This window comes from Lagopus muta, chromosome 1 (assembly GCF_023343835.1).
Source record: "Lagopus muta isolate bLagMut1 chromosome 1, bLagMut1 primary, whole genome shotgun sequence".
Taxonomy (NCBI): Eukaryota; Metazoa; Chordata; class Aves; order Galliformes; family Phasianidae; genus Lagopus; species Lagopus muta.
The window spans coordinates 131468985-131486727 of record NC_064433.1 but is presented as its reverse complement, the minus strand read 5'-3'; the positions used below and the strand labels follow the sequence as shown (position 1 = coordinate 131486727).

The following is a 17743-nucleotide window of genomic DNA, read 5'->3' as shown; positions in this document are numbered from 1 at the left end:
CCTACCCAACAAGGTATAGAGGAAGAGTGTTGAAAACAGCAAATACCTGCCATGTGGTGCTGCCCCTGCATGCTCTGAGTTTATTAGCATTACTACTAACCTGGCTCTGCTGGAAGAGGAGACTCTTCTTTTACCAGTGTTTCTAGTTCTACTGCATCTTCAGCTGGGGAAGTCACCTCCAAGCTTTCTGAAACTGCAAGAAGCAAATTAGTTTCCAGGTTCTTTCAGAAGGCCAAACTTCAAAGCAGAGTTAGACGTTCAGCTTCACATCTAAGTTTCATTTCAAGTTGAGCTATTAAAGTAAATAACATTTCTATTTGATAGCAAACTAACTGAAGTCCCATGTACTCAATTAAAACAAAGTGTGCAGCCCATCTGAGAAACATCTGGCCTTCCATGCATTCATGTGAAAGTTCAGTTACAAGCTATGACAATCACTGCTGATTTGAACATTAAAACAAAAAGCCACTTTCTTACAAACACAAGAGAGAATGAACCGGTACTAATGAATGAACCACCCATTCTTGCTATCTGTTCTGTTAAAGAAACCAAACTTCTGCAATTCTGATGGGCAGCCAGTTCAGCTCTTTATTCTGAAGTGGTAGGTAGCCATATTACTTACGTTGGAGACTGAAAAACAACAACAAAAAAAGCATAGCTAAAGAACGACATAAGAAACCTGCAGGCACTCTGAAGTGCAATTAATATAGCTGTAGCTGATTTATTCCACAAACATTTCCTGAAGCATGACTAATTTATCAAGTATTCCTAGATTCAAACCACACCTTCTTTATTTTCTGGCTGCTGCTGCTTCTTTTTCTTTTTGTCTTCATATATTGGCCTCTTCTTTGGCACAGAGTCTTTGGATGGCACTTCAACACCTGTAAAAACATTGTTGGGAAAAAATAAAATACTGTAGAAAAATAAATCAGGTGACTGCTTCCTTTAGTTTAAATGAAAACAAGTTTTCAAGAGTTGCCAGATGACAGAGGAGAAGAGCAGAGTAGGTTCATTGCAGATTTTAACTCTCAAAAAGCAGTCTCATTTTCAAAAGCAGCAGAATTTGAGCACTGTTCAATGCAGTTCTTCAGATACTCTGACCATTCCTAAAGAAGTTACATTACTAACAGAAAAAAAACACACTGATCAATCAAATTTCCATAGGATTTGATGAACACACACACCTCAAGTTTAACTAACATACGTCAGTGCAAACTCTGCTACGCTCAAATGCATTTAAAATGAGTGTCTGAAAACAACACGCAAACTGGAACAGTTAAGATGCACATCTCTTCTTAAGAGCTTCAGGTTGTTCAGGACAGAATTTAATCTTTCGCTGTTTTTTTTCATTTGCTTTTTATTTCTGAGGGTAGTTTGATGGTGTTTTTGTTTGTTTTTCTCCACTTAAAGGAGAAAGAAAAAAGCTCCAGGTATTAAAATAATGGCAATTTCAAGTCATCACCTTACCTTCCAATACCGTAACGTTGGAAAGGATTCAATTATAAACAAAAGTCTGGTGCAAAAATAAACTCGTTTAATTATCGCTACACCTCCTGAAATCTCAAAATTCCTTCAGGTACCCACCTAATTAACTGTGTTGCTTTGAGAAAAATCTGGTTGTGGCAGCAAAGAGATAGAAGAATTCTAGTAATTACAACAGCAGCTGAAGAGAAACCACCACCTTACTGTGTGTTTAAAGATTCATTTCACCAGTTACAGACATTTCTACCCCTTTACACTCCCTAACAGCAAAGAGTCAGACACTGGTTCTTTACAAATATAACAGGAATACTCCTCAGCCTCCGGAATTCTCTTCTTTCACAGAATCACAGAATGGCCAGGGCCAGAAGGGACCTCAAGGATCACGAATCTCCAACCCCCTGCCACATGCAGGGCCACCAACCTCCACATTTAATACTAGACCAGGCTGCCCAGGGCCCCATCCAATCTGGTCTTGAACACCTCCAGGGACGGGGCATCCACAACCTCTCTGGGCAGCCTGTTCCAGCACCTCACCACTCTCTCTGTAAAGAACTTCCCCCTGACATCCAACCTAAATCTTCCCTCCCTCAACTTAAAACCATTTCCCCTTGTCCTGCCATTATCTACCCTTTCAAAGAGTTGATTCCCCTCCTGTTTGTAGGCTCTGAAAGGCTGCAATGAGGTCACCCCGCAGCCTTCTTTTCTCCAGGCTGAACAAGCCCAGCTCCCTCAGCCTGTCTTCAAAGGGGAGGTGCTCCAGCCCCCTGATCATGTTTGTGGCTCTCCTCTGGACCCTCTCCAACAGCTCCCTGTCTTTCTTGTACTGGGGCTCCAGACCTGGGCACAGTACTCCAGGCAGGGCCTCACAAGAGCAGAGTTAGAGGGGTTTTCCTTAGCCACAGGAACAAGTCAGCAGGGACAACGCAGGATTACAACACATTTACTTCACTGCAAGGGAGACGTAGATTCTACCTAACTGATAAGTAGGAAAGCTTCCATATATCCCTTTCCTAAGGCAAATGTAAGGAGATAATGTTGTTCCTCTGACTTCAAGCAAAATAATGCATGTGCTGAAGCGAGTACACAAATTAACACAAGAGGATCCAGACCAGCTTTACAAAGATTTACTCAGTATACAATCAAATATAGATAAAAAATACAAAGAAAATTAAGGGGTGTGAAAAGTAGATTTTTTTAAATTTTTTTTTTAAAACAGCAGTAGAACTTACCCTGAGCTTGGAGTAGTTTAAGAGTAGCCTCTGCCCTGGCTCTGGCTTCTCGTTGAGCTTTTGTTAAAAGTTTTCCCTCCTTCTTCAGACGTTCCTTCCTCTCTTTTTCTTTCTGTTTCTTTCTTTCTTTCCTTTCTTGTTCCAATCGTTCCTAGAGAAAGGTTAAAAAACATGCAGAGATTTTAAAGCACTCTTCACACAAAAGCTGTGTGTTTATTCCATTGATGAGAAAACATATTAAGGACGGATATAGAAGCTGCATACCAGCAAGAGTTCAGGTTAAGTCGACCCTTACTCTGTCCTCAGAGTAAGAAATGCCATACCTCTTCTTTGCGCTTAGCTTCTAATTCCTCCAGTCGTCGTATGCGTTCTTCCTCTTCTCTTTTTGCCCTCTCCTCCTCTTCTTTCATTTTAGCCAAGGCTTCTTGCATAGCTTTAACTGTAGCTTTACTGGGCCCCTTTTTCTTCTCTTTTTCCTTTTCCTCTTTCTCACCTTTCTTTTTTTTCTTGTCTTTTTTCTTTTTGTCCCCTTCATTGTCATCAGCTACAGAAAGAAGAGAGAGGATCAAAGACCCCAGAAATTGTAAAGACTCTAAATGCAATTAGTATTTCCAACACTGTAACTAACTCCAAACAAGGAACATTTTCAGAGGCTACTATACAAGCACTTCATAATAAAAAAAATGGAACTGTCTCTTAAGTTACAAAGACAAGGCCTGAAGACTTAATGTAACAGATGTCTAACAATAATTAGGCAGAAAAATTATGTTTACATTACAGAACTGCTACGTACATGTGGTAATGAGAATTCACCATCTGGCTTTTGTTTACACCCGTACCTGAATAAACTACAGGCCAGAAAAAATAGCTACATGTCAGCCAACAAAGAAGAAGACAAGGCTACCAAATGATTACTACTCCAGATTTAGAATAAAGCAACAAATCACCTGCACAGCCTGTCAATACTCTGGTCTCCTGATAAAAACTACCATGTTTAAATTACAATTTTAGAAGCCATGTTACAAACCCTCTGCTCCTGCAGGAATTTCTCCTTTTTCCCCAGGGCCAGGGGCTGCTGCGACATCAGGAGAAGCCTTCTCTTCAGCTTTTTTCGGAGCTTCCTTTGGCTTTGCTGGTTCCTTACCACCTTCTAATTCTTCCTTTTCTTTCAGTTTCCTCAGTTTGGCTTTTTCTTCCTCACGTTTTTTCCTTTCACGTTCTTTTTTTTCTGCCTTCTTTTGAGCTACCGTTTTTACTTTGAATGATGACTCTTCTTCCTCATCCCCACTTCCAATAGCAGCAGTGGACTTCGGCTTTTGGTTTTTCTTTTGTCCTTTTCTAGGCTGGGAGAACTCATCCGATTCATCACCGCTCTCACCTGTAGACAACATCCCCACACGCTCCTTGCTTTTCTTAACGTTAGCTTCATCCTCTGACAGTTCATGCTTTTTGTTTGATTTCTGAGTTTTCCCTTTGTTTTTCTTAGGCTGAATCTCAAGATCATCATCATCACTGCCAGAAAGTACGTCTTGTCTTGCTTTCTGAGTTTTTTTAGGTTTTCTATCTTTATCTTCCATTTCCTCACTGTCGTAGTCATTCTCAAGATTGGTTTTTTTGCTCTTTCCTTTCCTTTTTTTGTCCTGTTTTGATAAGCTATCTTCGTTGTCATTTTCAGCCTGGTAATTAAATGATAAAATCAGCCATGGGAAATAACATGCTTTTGAGAGTTAGCAGCATTCAGAGACGTCAAGAAAAACTTCTCTTACTGAAGACAAAGTTTGAAAAGCAGTAACTATGACTGCTGACTGTACTACACTCAGCCCACAGTTAAAATTTATTCTGATTGAGTTTGAATGATGATCATCACACAAAGACACTGCTTAGGGTAAAATATTTCACAACTGACATTTACTATACAAGTATAAGAAGAAATATCCACTAACTTCCTTAGGAGTTCCAACCAGAACACAAACTAACTCTTCTAGGATGGAAGTGTCTCGTATCCCAACTACTTCCTATTACATAGTCTCCCCTTGTCCCACAGTGTTCACCTTTCCTGCAGAAGGTTCCCTCTCAGCTCTCCCTCCTTGTGCCTCTAGTGACAGTTCTTCCAGCTCCTTCAGGATATCATCTTCACTAAAACAGGAAAAGTTATGGTACTTAAGTAAATGAAGTTTTGCAAGGTTAAATAAAATAACATGGACAGGAAAAAAATCTTACTCAAAATCTTGTTTCTTCTTCTCTTTTTTCTTTTTGCCTTTGGATTTCTGAGGCTCTTGTTCTTTTGCAGCGCCTGCACCTTCTATCTCAGCAGCAAGGGCATCAATATCAATATCATCTTTTGCACTAAAATGCAAAAGGAAAATAGGGTTATTTAAAAGTTCATCTAAATAGAAGTCATTCAAATCATTACACTTAATTGACCCTGTAGGAAAAAAGGAAAAATCTGCATATGTATTGTCTGCTTGAAGGTAAAAAGAATGGTAAAACATATTCAGATCTTCCAGTACTGACTTTTAAAATTCAGATGTGAGATTTGATAAAACCTTCTTGGAAGAATACAACTAGACTTTGTTCCTCCAAAAGCCAAATTGCTTATCCCTCCACATCACAGTAGGCATCATGGATGGAAAAGCAATCCCTAAACTGAAAAATGTAAAAAATGATGCAGAAGGGATTTCCTAATTCAGTAGGAGCAATCTGCTGATTGAGGAGCAGAATATCACCCCTACTGGACTAAACATCTGAAAAAAAAAAAAAAAACTACTAATGCAGTTGACAAGCAATTATTTCCACCATTTGCATACTTAGTAGCACCTCTCTCAGGCCTAAAGACAGCTAAAAGAAGTTTCATTAGGCATCTGAAATAATACAATGAGATCTAATGAGAAGGAGAATGTAAGCTTCTGTTTCAAAAGTATCTTCCTTTCTTGTTACAAGTAACCTCATCTGCAACCAAGAAACAAAAGCTCTTTTACTCTCTTTTATCAATAGCAGTAAATCAAATGCACTTTTTTGCTTCTCTTGTACCAGCAGAAGGGAGCAAAGATGAAGTCTAGTGCCCAGAGGTTTGTCATGTGATGGTATTCACAGCACAGCTGTGAGAAAGGTGACTTGCCTATTGCCCGCTTCACACTTCAACCTTAGGTTTTTAGACCTACTGAAGTAGTAAGCATTAGGATACCACTCATATCGCAGCTTGCAGCTTTTATAAAATATACTTATTAATCATTTAATCTGCTACTGATATCTCAACTAACTCCCTCTTAAGTACACGGGCAGAAAACTACTCCCTAACTCAAAGTTTCACTGTCTTGATCACTGACCACTTTCACCAGCCAGACCTCCAAGAGCACCCAGTCTGCCTATCACCATGATTTCCCACTAAACCACGTCCCTCAGTACAACATCTAAATGTTTCTTGAACACCTCCGAGGTCAGTGACTCCAACACCTCCCAGGGCAGCCCATTCCAGCACCTGACCACCCTTTTGGACCTTTCTTAACGTCCAACCTGAACATCCCTTGGTGCAACTCGGGGCCATTCCCTCTCATCCTGCAGCTGTTACCTGGGAGAAGAGGCCGACCTCTACCTCACCACAGTCTCCTTTCAGGTTACTGTAGAGAGCAATAAGGTCCCCCCTGAGCCTCCTCTTCTCCAGACTGAACAATCCCAGTTCTATCAGCCACTTCCCATAAGACTTGTGTTCCAGGACCCCTCACAACTCCAGGGCCTCAATGACTTCCTTGTAGTGAGGGGCTCAAAACTATTATATATGGATTACATTTTTCAGAATCTTTGGAGAAATGCTTAAGTCTCTGTGCAAAAAGTGAGGGCTCAGAGAATCATTTTTACATGCTGACATTCGCAAACCCAATTTATCCCCAAATCTCTGCATTAACAAGTCACCAGAACGGTCTGTCTGTGACAAAAGCACAAGATCAACTATTATTTGTTTTCAAGATCATAACTTTTCTTCTATACCGACAGAACACATCTAATAAAAAGCAATACAACGAAGCAGCTCACCATCCAGCACGTTGCCAGGGATACGTGCTCTTAGTCAAAACAAGAAAAGCAAATCTCCATTATACCCACTGATATATTTCTCACAGAAACATAACTCTCCAGTAGTTAACGCTGATTTCTAAACCAATCCCCCATGTACCCCAAGGGGAAAAAGAATAAACTTTGGGGTCATTAGCACCTTAGAAACAGCTGACTGGACGTTGAAGGGCTGTTTTTATACGCAGTTTAACTGGCTGTGGTCCTGGGGTAGCACAGAGCTGAAATAAAAACGTCAGCAATCATCCCTACACCTCAAGCTAACTATGCTACACGCAGGCCCACGCACAGCTCCTTTCTTTTTATGCCCAGTGTAGCCCGTCAATTTATTAAGTACACTCACTTACCTCCTTCTACCTTGAATCAAAGGAGGAGATTGAGCCTAACGTGAGCTGGAAGTAATTAGAAGAGACTGCTGCTACTGCTTCCAGTGGCTGCACAGCTCACACCAACTGTTACAGGACCTTACCCAGATGGCTGCATGGACATGAAAGAGGCAAACTTTTAAGCAGGCTGTAATCCACATGGATATTCTCATGACTTTGCAACTTTGCAGGAAGCACGTTCAAACATAACCACCTGTTTTTACGCTACTAGCAAAGAGAGCTTATGGCACTTCATGCCTTCCAGGATGCAAGCTTTAAGGAGGGGAAACAGGGCATGTGTATTATGGGTGGGTTTCCTTTTCTGTTTGGGGTTTGTTTTGCCTTTAAATCTGCACGCTTCAACTCCATCTTGAAAAGGGAAACTTCTTTGGGGAAAAAGATCTGAAATCAAACACCAAAAAAACTCATTCACAGACATTAAGCTTTAACACCCACCAGCGAGCACAATTTAGAAATAATAATGAAGACCATTCAGCTGTCACAACAGTGGCATAAATACTGCACAAGACTCTTTCTAACATTGGCTTCTACAGCTTATGAGTCAAAGGTTTCCAAGAAATCTACGCTTTTCGCTACATTTCCATTTATAAAGACAAGACAGGGCAGACTTCAAACATTTGTGCCTGGATGAAGTAAAAAGTAAAATTAAAACACATTCACTGGTGACATATAAAGTTATGATTCTTCTTCATAACTGTAAAGCAAGAGCATCACTGGAAAGCCAAGGAGTTCAAATATTGGCTTCCATGACTAAGAGTTTATTTCCATATTGCCCTTGAATCTCCTTATCTTCAAATCGTCTTTCATGACTTTCAGCCAACAGAATGCTGCAGTAAAGATTTTGAAATATATTCCACTGTCAGCAATCTAATTATTTCATTATTTAGAATTAGAGTGCTGAATTCTAATGACTCTAATCTTGGCTCAGTTATTCTTCTAGAATTCCATAGTAAAGTGGAAAAGAAGATTGAGAAAGGGCCCTCCTCCTTTTCCTGGGAGATACTTACGTCATTTCTTACGGCATAAGGAACACAATGTATTTAGATACAAAACTGCGGAGTTTCTTTTCTACTGGCATTGGAAGATGTACCTAGGAAACTTTTTCCCATAAACTTGAAGTACTCCCCAAATGCAATTTTCAGAAACCCAAGCTCTCTAGCAGGAACCTCCTCCTCCAAGTCCTGCAGAAGGTCTCACCCATCCCCCCTATGCCCCACGTTCAGCCTTTGCAAGGGTCCTACCCCAACTCCATGAGCACCAGACACAGGGTTGCTGTAAACAGGTTCCCACACAAATATTCCCATATTCCCTCAGCACACACAGCTCAACGAGGCCCAGAAAACATGAAGCAGAGAGCCAACCACTGCTGCACTGCTGAGCATTTGCCTTGTCCTGTTGCTGCTTCAGAAGCGAAGCCAGAGCCATCTTTCTTATTCACATACTTTTGATCCCAGCCTCTATTTCTGCTGCCAGATAAGATATTCCCTACTTCTGGCATTGCTAAAAAAGTGAGCTGTAAGTAAGCTGGAACAAGAGTTAAGTGTGTGCACACCACATACAAATGTCAACAAACCATCTGCCAAACACTAAATGGCTGCAGACATTTCTCCAAGGGCATCTGTGCCTAACACAGGGCAAAACTACACACTGGGAGAAGACACAGCAGTTGGGCTAATTAAAGAAGATAGCAGTAATCCATAACAAGGACACAGCAATCACTAGAATTCAGATACCAAATAAAACTATTGAAAACTTTCATTGCATAGGAAAAAGCAAGGCTGCTAACAGATATTCAGTGGGCCACCAGCTGAATACTGTGCTAGTACACCTAATCAGGATCAAATCTTCCCAGACCATCCTCAATACTCGGAGATGCTTAAGAAAGGCAGGAGCAAGAAAGGAAATTCAGTAACACCCCTCACGCAATCACATGTGGTCAAGCCAGTGACAAAGCGACACTCCAAAAATCCACATCGTGTTCCACATTGAACACAGTGACAAATAACGCTACAGCCTCAAAACCTGCCTATAAGAGAAAGCGTGAAAAGATTACAGAAGAGCTGGGAACAAACAAAAAGCTGCCACCTACCTCGGCTCAGTCGCACGTAAGAGGATTGCCAGCAGCTCTCCTACTTATCAGATCCCCAACAGTTGCAAGCTATTGAGTCAGAAAAGTGGGAAGTCCCCCATGACTGACATGCGTATGGTCTGAAAGAGACCAACCCAGTGCTTCTCTTGCTCCTGCAACAAGGAATTGACATTCAAGGCTAAAACTCCAATCAAAAAATAAAAAAAGCACAAGCTCAGTTATTACTTAACATCTGGTGAAAAAAAACTAAAATAGCTCATCTGTAAAGGTGTTGACTGCCTCGTTTGTTGTCTTCTTTTGGTTGCTGTTGTTAAAAACGTGATCTGATTTTGGAGCAAGTTCCCTTTCTGATGCAATGGCCTGCAACAGTGAGATCCTATAAAGTCCCTTTCTTAGCTCTCAGTCTATTATGGCTTTAAGTACACTGACAGTAGTACCTGCAATACAGATCCCCAAACACTGAGCAGAACTTTGTTATCAACGGGCACCGTGTGCCCACGCAACAAGGGATGGCAGTGGTAGAGAGAAAACTATCACTCCACACATGAACTGAAAGAGTGGAGCAACAGGATTAATCAGCAGAATGCAAAGGAGCTGAGTTGTCCTCATTAGTATCAACTTGACTCTATTGAAATTAGTTAAACGAAACTTAAAAAAAAAAACAAAAACCTTTTAACATCTAGCAATCCAACACTGAGCTCTGCAAACAAAGCTAAGGAGGTAACACTCTCCTGCCAAAGTAAAAGCATACACAGACACTCAAAGTGCTTGTCCAAGTGCTTTAGGAGCCACTGCACTGATGAACACAAACATAACTACTAAAGATCTCCTGCACTTTCAAAACTGAGATAGTAAATAAAAATATGCTAAAAGATATCTCTGTAAAGTTCAAATGCCAGAAAACACAGTCAGATTTAAAAAGGCCAAAAGTACAAATAAAGCATTTGTGTGCACGGGGCAGAAGAGACAAAAATCGACGCAGCAAGAAAGTTGCATCACTGCTGCAAGCTCACTCCTACATTCCTGCATAACCACGAGGCTTATTTTTGCTGAGGCAACTTTGGAGATGTTTCATCATTTACACGGCACCAGCTCTTCCAGCCAACCTCAAAGAGCATCACTGTCATTAAGTCATCTTCTTTTGCTTAGAAAGAAAACAACCTGAGCTTCAAAAAGACTGAAAGAAGCTGAACCACCTGTTTTGCGTGGAATAATAAAGCACTTTATACCCATCATCTCTGAAGATATGAGTTCTGAGCCCAATAATAGAGACGCATTTCTAAATAAAGCTTATTCCAAAACCCGTGAGTTACAAAGGCTGAATGGCAGACTTGTAGCTGTTTTACTCACAGGTGTTAAGGTATTCTCTCTACAAAAAACATTTCTCAGAGCAACAGGTTGAAAACCCTGCACGACACAGAATGCTTTGGAAGTGATTATTTAATTGTTCAAAACCACGCACCTCACGTAAGTGGGTTACGAAACTGAAAATACAAGGATTTGCTAGCTCAGCAATGTTAGTGAAAGCAAGAAAACAAAGTTACTGCTGTTTTCTTCTTCTTACACACTGCTGAATGGATGAATACCACCAACTTTTCAGATTTTAAGAAGCTGTCTTGTTTTTCCTGCTGAAAACATGTGGATTATATATGCCTACAACTGTTAGAAAGCTGGGACACAACAAGCTGCCCCTCCCCACCCCCAGTAAGTGAGGGGCACCCACACAAGGACCAGAGACACGAGCCAACGCTGCAGTACCAGATCCAATATGATGGGAAATGATTGCAGAGAGCAGCTGGGGACAGACACCAAGAGCAAACCCAAGTCAAGTCAGCCAAACTACACATGATGCAAACTGCACCTTCCCCATTTCCCTGGTAAGATGAAGGAAGCTGGTGACGCTCCCTAATTACATGAGACAGCGGGAAGCAAAGCCTGACCAAGAGGGCAGTTGTTATTCGGTCAGGCTCTGAAGATAATGATTCTATTTCATAACATGAAAGGCTCATGCCTTCTCTCTCAAGTTTAGCCGTGGAAAAAGAAGAGCAGAATATCTATCAGCTAAACTAAACCTTCTGAAAAAGGCATAGAAAATAGAAGGCATAGGAAACTCTTAATCGCAACAGGTGATAGGAAACAGAAAGCCACAACAGAAAGGCTCTTTCAACAGGACAAAACAAAAAAGCTAACCACAACTTAGAATTCCACTTAAAGATACAGCAAAACTTCAAGATAAAACGTTTCTTCAAGATAGCACGTACTTAGCAGTTTACAGCACAGAGCTTCTGGGAGAAGACAGTGCTTCAAGGTTCAGTTTAAGTGCTTAGCTCCCAGAAGAGGATGGTTAAAAGCACAGAATATGAAACGCTAAGTGAAGAAGTAACATTTGGTCTTCACTGAATTACATCTCAGGGGCTTTGCTGGTTTACAAAAGTACACAGGCTACAAGGATTACCTCCAAGCCCACTGCTTCATAGCTTCTGTATCCTAGGTATTTCTCATTAGCAGAAAAAAAAACCAAAAATACCACTTAGAGCACATTCTGAAATACACTTCAGAGAGTTTACAATTCTGAGAAACAAAGGACACCCGCCTGCATTACCTATAACTCAACACTTCATCTAACCATGTGTATCTGAAGGAACACATTTCAGAGTTAAGATAGCACACTCATTCACATTTCCAGACTACTGTAAAACATGGAATCATAGAATAGAATTAGATGATTAGAGTTGGAAGGGACCTTTAAAGGTCATCCAGTCCAACACCCCTGCAATGAACAGGGACACCACAGCTACACCAGGTTGCCCAGGGCCTGATCCAGCCTCAATCTGAAAGTCTCCAGGGACGGGGCATCCATCACATCACTGGGCAACCTGAGCCAGTGCCTCACCACCCTCACTGTAAAAGACATATAGATATACATGTAGATAAATATTTGATGTGTGGGGAGAATAAGTAACCAGTGCTACAAGCAGCAGGATCATCAAAACACACATCTTCGTGAGATACCAGCTGCTTCCAGACCAGAACCCCCACCAGGCTGCACAGTACTTACTTTCTGAAATAAGCCAAACTTAGTGACTGGATTAACTGCATGCATACACAGCCTGTGTGCGGAAGAATTATTTCCAGCAGGTTCTAGGGCCTATTTTCATTATTATTATTTTCAGCAAGAGGAAGAAAATGAATATTACATAAGTATTAAAAGTAACTAACTGAACTAGAGGTTTTATCCAGAACTGCAACACTGAAAAGGAAAACAGTACTGCAAACATTTGCAGATCCTTATAGTCTTCCTAGAGGCCCAGATGTGATGCTCTGCTTTACAGAAATCCAATAACATGTATAAAATCAGCTTTCTTCAAAATGTGAAATGCTTGTGTTACAAAACACAGCCTTTTTGGTAACATACATATATTTGCACAGAATTATACTTCATTTGCCAGTACAAAATCCTAGCAGCTTCTAGATGAGATTTGCGACAACGAATTCAAGTGTTTCTCAGCCGCTCTCCTTGCTGGAACTGCATAAAGCTTCGTTGTGGGACCATTCCTGAGAAGCAGATAGAGACAGAGATTGTCCACGTTCTACAGCGCACAACATTTCTAAACTCCAGGTGTCTGTGGGCTGCGCAGCCTTCACTGAACTTCCCAAGGCTACACTTAGGGGATTTCATTTAAAGGACCAAACCGATTAGCAGACAGTACCAGCAACTGAATTTGTAGTATAGGAAACAATATATAGCATAGGCAGCCACACTATAAGTCTTATTTTAGCAGCAGTGCTCATTCTTGGCTGCAGAATCACTGCTGGCACCTGCACACTCTAAAGCAATACGCATGAATGATCAGAGAGGTATGCCCCAGCAGCAGCACACAATATCAAAGGGCACAAGGACAAACACACCTAAAGATTACATACTGGAAGCTAAAGGAGACTACTTAGACGAGGAGAAAAGAGAACTAAGCAGGGAGAAGAAGATGGGGGGGGAAAAAAAAAAAAAAAAACCACAAGAAAAGCTAAGAACATAAAGATTCAGATTTCAGGCAGGAAATTATTTGTAACTTACTGCATACAGCACTTACACTTGGAAATCTACAGCAGTCTGAGGTTTGAATTCAAAGCACAGAGTTCTGTAGCTTTCAACAGCCTTTCTTCCCACACATTTAAAAAGCCTCCTGTACGAAACTCACAGAAACAGCAGGGGAGAGCCTTCTGCCATTACAGCTCTACCCAAGAACCAACTCATCCATAGCACACCACTCCTAGGAGCCAAATTACACATCAGAACACCCACTCTTCCACTAGGAACGTCTGGAAGTTATGATGTCTTATATTTTTATTGACAGCTTTGCTATGAAGTTTTCTTTGAAAATGAGCAATCAACATAAAGAGGAATCCATCAAAGCAACTTCCATTTAGCTTAGGTACTAATTACAACCCACGATGCTCCTCACCTTAACAGAGCACCTCTCAAACACGCCATCTGACCACCCACATATGTTCTTCATGGACATATGCACCAAAATCAGAAGGCAGGAGTCAGTAAGTTTCCTAGGAGCATAACAGAGGTGCTGGCGGAGTAGAAACAGATTTGAAGGTATATTTGGTTCAGATAGCAATGAGTAAATACAGCAGACAATGACCCCACATTCTCATTCCTTCCCTACTCACCACAGGTATTGCAACCCTCAGGGTCTCAGCCTTGTGTACTTTGAGCCTGCTCCTATGCCAAAGTTCTTAGTCAGCCTCATTTACCTGGATGTACATTACTACTGATCAGCATGACCTCTACTATGCTCCGCAGTAACATGCTAAGGGAAAACTACGTAACAGAAGTCAAAACGAAAGGGGTGAGAGGAGAGAAGAGAAAAGCAGAGTAAAGATGACTTATACCTTGTAGCTTGTCTCAGCAAGTCAGCAGAAAAGGAGAAAAATCTCCTTTTTGTTACATCAATGCTCAAAGCAATATTCACAACACCAACATACTGCCTGCATCTTCCCATTTGTTCCCTCTGCACTGCAAGTTGTGCCCTTGAGCTGCAGCACACTTTCAGAGAGGCAGCCAAAAAGGATGTAAGGAACATCTAAAATGCAGTTACTGAAGAAAGAAGAGGGGAAAAGAAAGAAATGAATAACTTGGCATAGCACAAAACTGAATCACAGAGGCACCAAGGTTGGAAAAGACCTACAAGACCATCCAGTCCAATCTATCACCAATAGTTCTCACTAAATCATGTCCCTCAACACAAAATTCAAGCATTCCTGAACACCTCCAAGGTCAGTGACTCCACCACCTCCCTGGGCAGCCCATTCCAGTGCCTGACCACTCTTTCAGAAAAGTAAGCATGTGGGAAACAAAAGTGAGCCTTTGGTTCCAGGGAGCCAGTCCTCCCTCATTTCATTGGAACAGAACGCAGATTGATCAGGGGTGCTGAAGTCTATCTTGAAGCTACAGATGCAAATACACGATCCCTCCCTGGAGGGAACTCGTGGCTTACAGAGTATCAGCCAGAACCAGCCCCATCAGATGAAGGGGTACTTCTGCAGATAGAGCCCACCTAAAAACACCGCTGGCTTTCCAGGTCCTACCTCATTCCCATCCCCTCAAACTCCTGGCAATAAGATATATCCCCCCTCAACTGTCCTGTCTTTCTCAAATACACATCTGTTTAAACTCATCCTCCAGCTTAACCCTCTGCCACAACATAGCTGTAGCCCAATAATAACTTTTGCCCCTGCTAACAGAAGTTCAGAAGCTTTTGTGCTGCATCTGCAAAGTCTTAGGACTGAAGTTTGTCAGGCTTACTTTGGCTGAGCTTCTCTTGGCCTGCCTTTAACTGTTACTTGATTTAGCTGTGACAGCAATTTCTCTAAGTGACCAGGTATCTATTCGTAACTGGGCTTTACTTCTGTTTACCCTGGCACACTGCAATCACGGTTTCATGTAGACAGCAGTAACAAGCAGTTAAAGAATGAGGGATTTACAGCTCTAACACAGTGTTGCAGAGCAGAAAAATATAGGCCTGGTATGAAAGAAGAGGCACTGGGAAGTGGAGATGCAGGATGCTGCAGAGAAAAGGACAGTCATGGGATGGACACTAACAGATGGCACATACAGAGCATCTCAAGTCAATCCTAAAAAAAATAAATAAATAAAAATGAAACCATCAGCACCAATGATTGCACTGCTCCTCACAAAGAACTTCTAATGCTGACTACTCACCATAAAAGCTCACTATCCTCAGGATGAAACCACTAACTTGCAGCAGCAGTGAGATAGTAAGCACACTAATTTACAATCAGATCTGGATAAATAGTCATTAGGTTTAAGATTTCAACTATTCTAACAATAAAGTTCTGGCTTCTCACTGAAGGTATGCTTCCTTCCTTCAGCCTCAAATGAGAACAAGACACCTGGTAGGCACTATGACTCTCCAGTTCCCCTCCAGAACCTCCCACCACCACCATCACCATGGCTAAAAGGACTCAGGACAGCAGCACCTCAGCACCCAAAGATTTCTGCATGATTCTGACATCTAACACACCAGGTACAGAGAGCACTGGATCTGCCTTCCTGAAGAGCATAAATCTCCAACCCCTCCTTCTTCCTCCTCAAGTGACACTTGACTCATTCTCTTGCCAGAGCTGCTCCTGGGACACACCTGTGAAATACAGCCCAAGAAACAAGCTGTAATAGCAGACAGTACAAACCAGCATGCATAATATGGCAAAAGACACAAGAGAAAAATAGCTAGCCAAGATCAATCTTTGCTAACAGAACACTTACTATCCAAAAAGTACCAGAAAACATGAAGTGATTTAAGACTTAGATTAATAAATCATAGAATCGTGGAATTAAAGAAAAAGGAGATAAGAGTACAGATTATTAACGTAAAAACAAGCACCCATATTAGAACCAGAAAAAATGACAGTCTGTGAGATAGTTTTCATGGTGGTACTTCCACGAAAAGACACATTTAATGGCTCAAGAAGAATATACGAAATGGTCAGCGTGGGTAAAGAAAAGACCTGTACAGTTTCAAGTTCACACACACTTCAAGGTTCACAGAATAGGTTGAAAAGGACCACAATGATCATCTGGTTTCAAACCCCCTGCTACGTGCAGGGTCGCCAACCACCAGACCAGGCTGCCCAGAGCCACATCCAGCCTGGCCTTGAATGCCTCCAGGGATGGGGCATCCACAGCCTGCTTAGGCAACCTGTTCCAGTGTGTCACCACCACCCTCTGAGTGAAAAACTTCCTCCTAATATCTAACCTAAACCTCCTCGTCTTAGTTTAAAACCATTCCCCTTGTCCTATCGCTACCCACCTGTGTATAGAAAATAGCTTTCATTTAACTCAGTCAGCACTAACAACCAGAGGCACACTGCGAGCCAACTGTAAACGTTTTTATTACTACTTTAGAGTGACAAGCAACAGCACACGCTCTCTCCTGCTGAAACACACATATTTGACGTTATTCACTCAGCGCCCCATACGGTTCACGATAACCGCCCTTGCGAGAGCCCCTCAGGGCCGGAGCCCACAGCCGGGGCAATCTCCGCACTGTCCCACACGGCAGTACCGCACTGAGCCCACTGAGTCCCGCAGCCGGGCCCAGGCGCTATTTTTAGCCGGCGACCGCGAGCCGGCCCGCCGCCACGCGGGGCCGAGAACGGGCCGAAGGAGGCAGCAAGCAGCGCGCCCACCGCTCCTCAGCGCGGCCCGCCCTGCCTCCGCCGCCCGGGCCCAGCGAGGCCTCGAGCCCCGGCAGGGCCTGACTCAGCGCCGCCGCACCGGCGCTCGCTACCGCTGTCACGCGCCCGGGGAGAGACAGCGCGGCCCGGCCGCCGTTCCCCTACCTGTCCTCGTTCTTGTTCTTCTGCTTCTTGCCCATGGCGGCGACCCCTCGGCTCGTCGCCCGTCTCAGCGCCGTTGAGCCACCCGCACCCGCGCGCAGCCCCGTGCATACGGCGAAGCCGCCCGCCCCGCCCCCGCCGCGCCGTCCCGGCCTGCTCCGCGCCGGCACGCCGAGAGCTGCGGCGAGCCCCCCCCCCCCGCCGAGAGCGCCCCCTGCCGGCCGGAGGTCAGAGCGCGGCGGCCTCGCTCCTTCCGCCGTCAGCCCCGTACCGCGGGCGCTCCGAGCGTTATCTCCCCGCCCCAGCTGCAGCAGAGCCACGGTCGGAGTTCCAAGAAACAAAAAGAGCACAACGCTTTTTTTTTTTTTTTTTTTTTTTAAGGCACACTTTAATATCCCATCAACCGCACCCGCGGATCTTCTCGCGCGCTGTTCACGCGCGGTCTCCTGAGCGGGGCTGCCAAAGCCACGCCTCACGCTCCCGGAGCGCGGAGGCACCGCCTGGGGCCGCCCTCACCTCACGGCAACGGTCGCGTGGGCCAAAACAAGCGGCTCCCGGTCATGACGCTCCCGCCGCGCTCCACACGCCTCGCCCCGTGCGGGAGACCCCCGGAAGGCGCGCGGCCG

General features: G+C 43.3%; 1 protein-coding gene across 1 annotated transcript in view; it reads right to left on the bottom strand.

Annotated features, from left to right (window-relative positions):
• EIF5B (eukaryotic translation initiation factor 5B) overlaps positions 1-17262 on the bottom strand; it is a 31741-nt gene extending 14479 nt beyond the window's left edge. The window contains exons 1-8 of the mRNA XM_048961412.1: positions 17121-17262; positions 4932-5057; positions 4763-4847; positions 3739-4387; positions 3035-3255; positions 2712-2862; positions 786-881; positions 101-193 (exon numbers count right to left, since the gene is read on the bottom strand). Of these exons, the coding sequence (XP_048817369.1) occupies positions 101-193; positions 786-881; positions 2712-2862; positions 3035-3255; positions 3739-4387; positions 4763-4847; positions 4932-5057; positions 17121-17155 (1456 nt within the window). The 5' untranslated portion in view covers positions 17156-17262. The remainder of the gene's footprint in view (positions 1-100; positions 194-785; positions 882-2711; positions 2863-3034; positions 3256-3738; positions 4388-4762; positions 4848-4931; positions 5058-17120) is intronic.
• Positions 17263-17743: the final 481 nt, after the last annotated feature.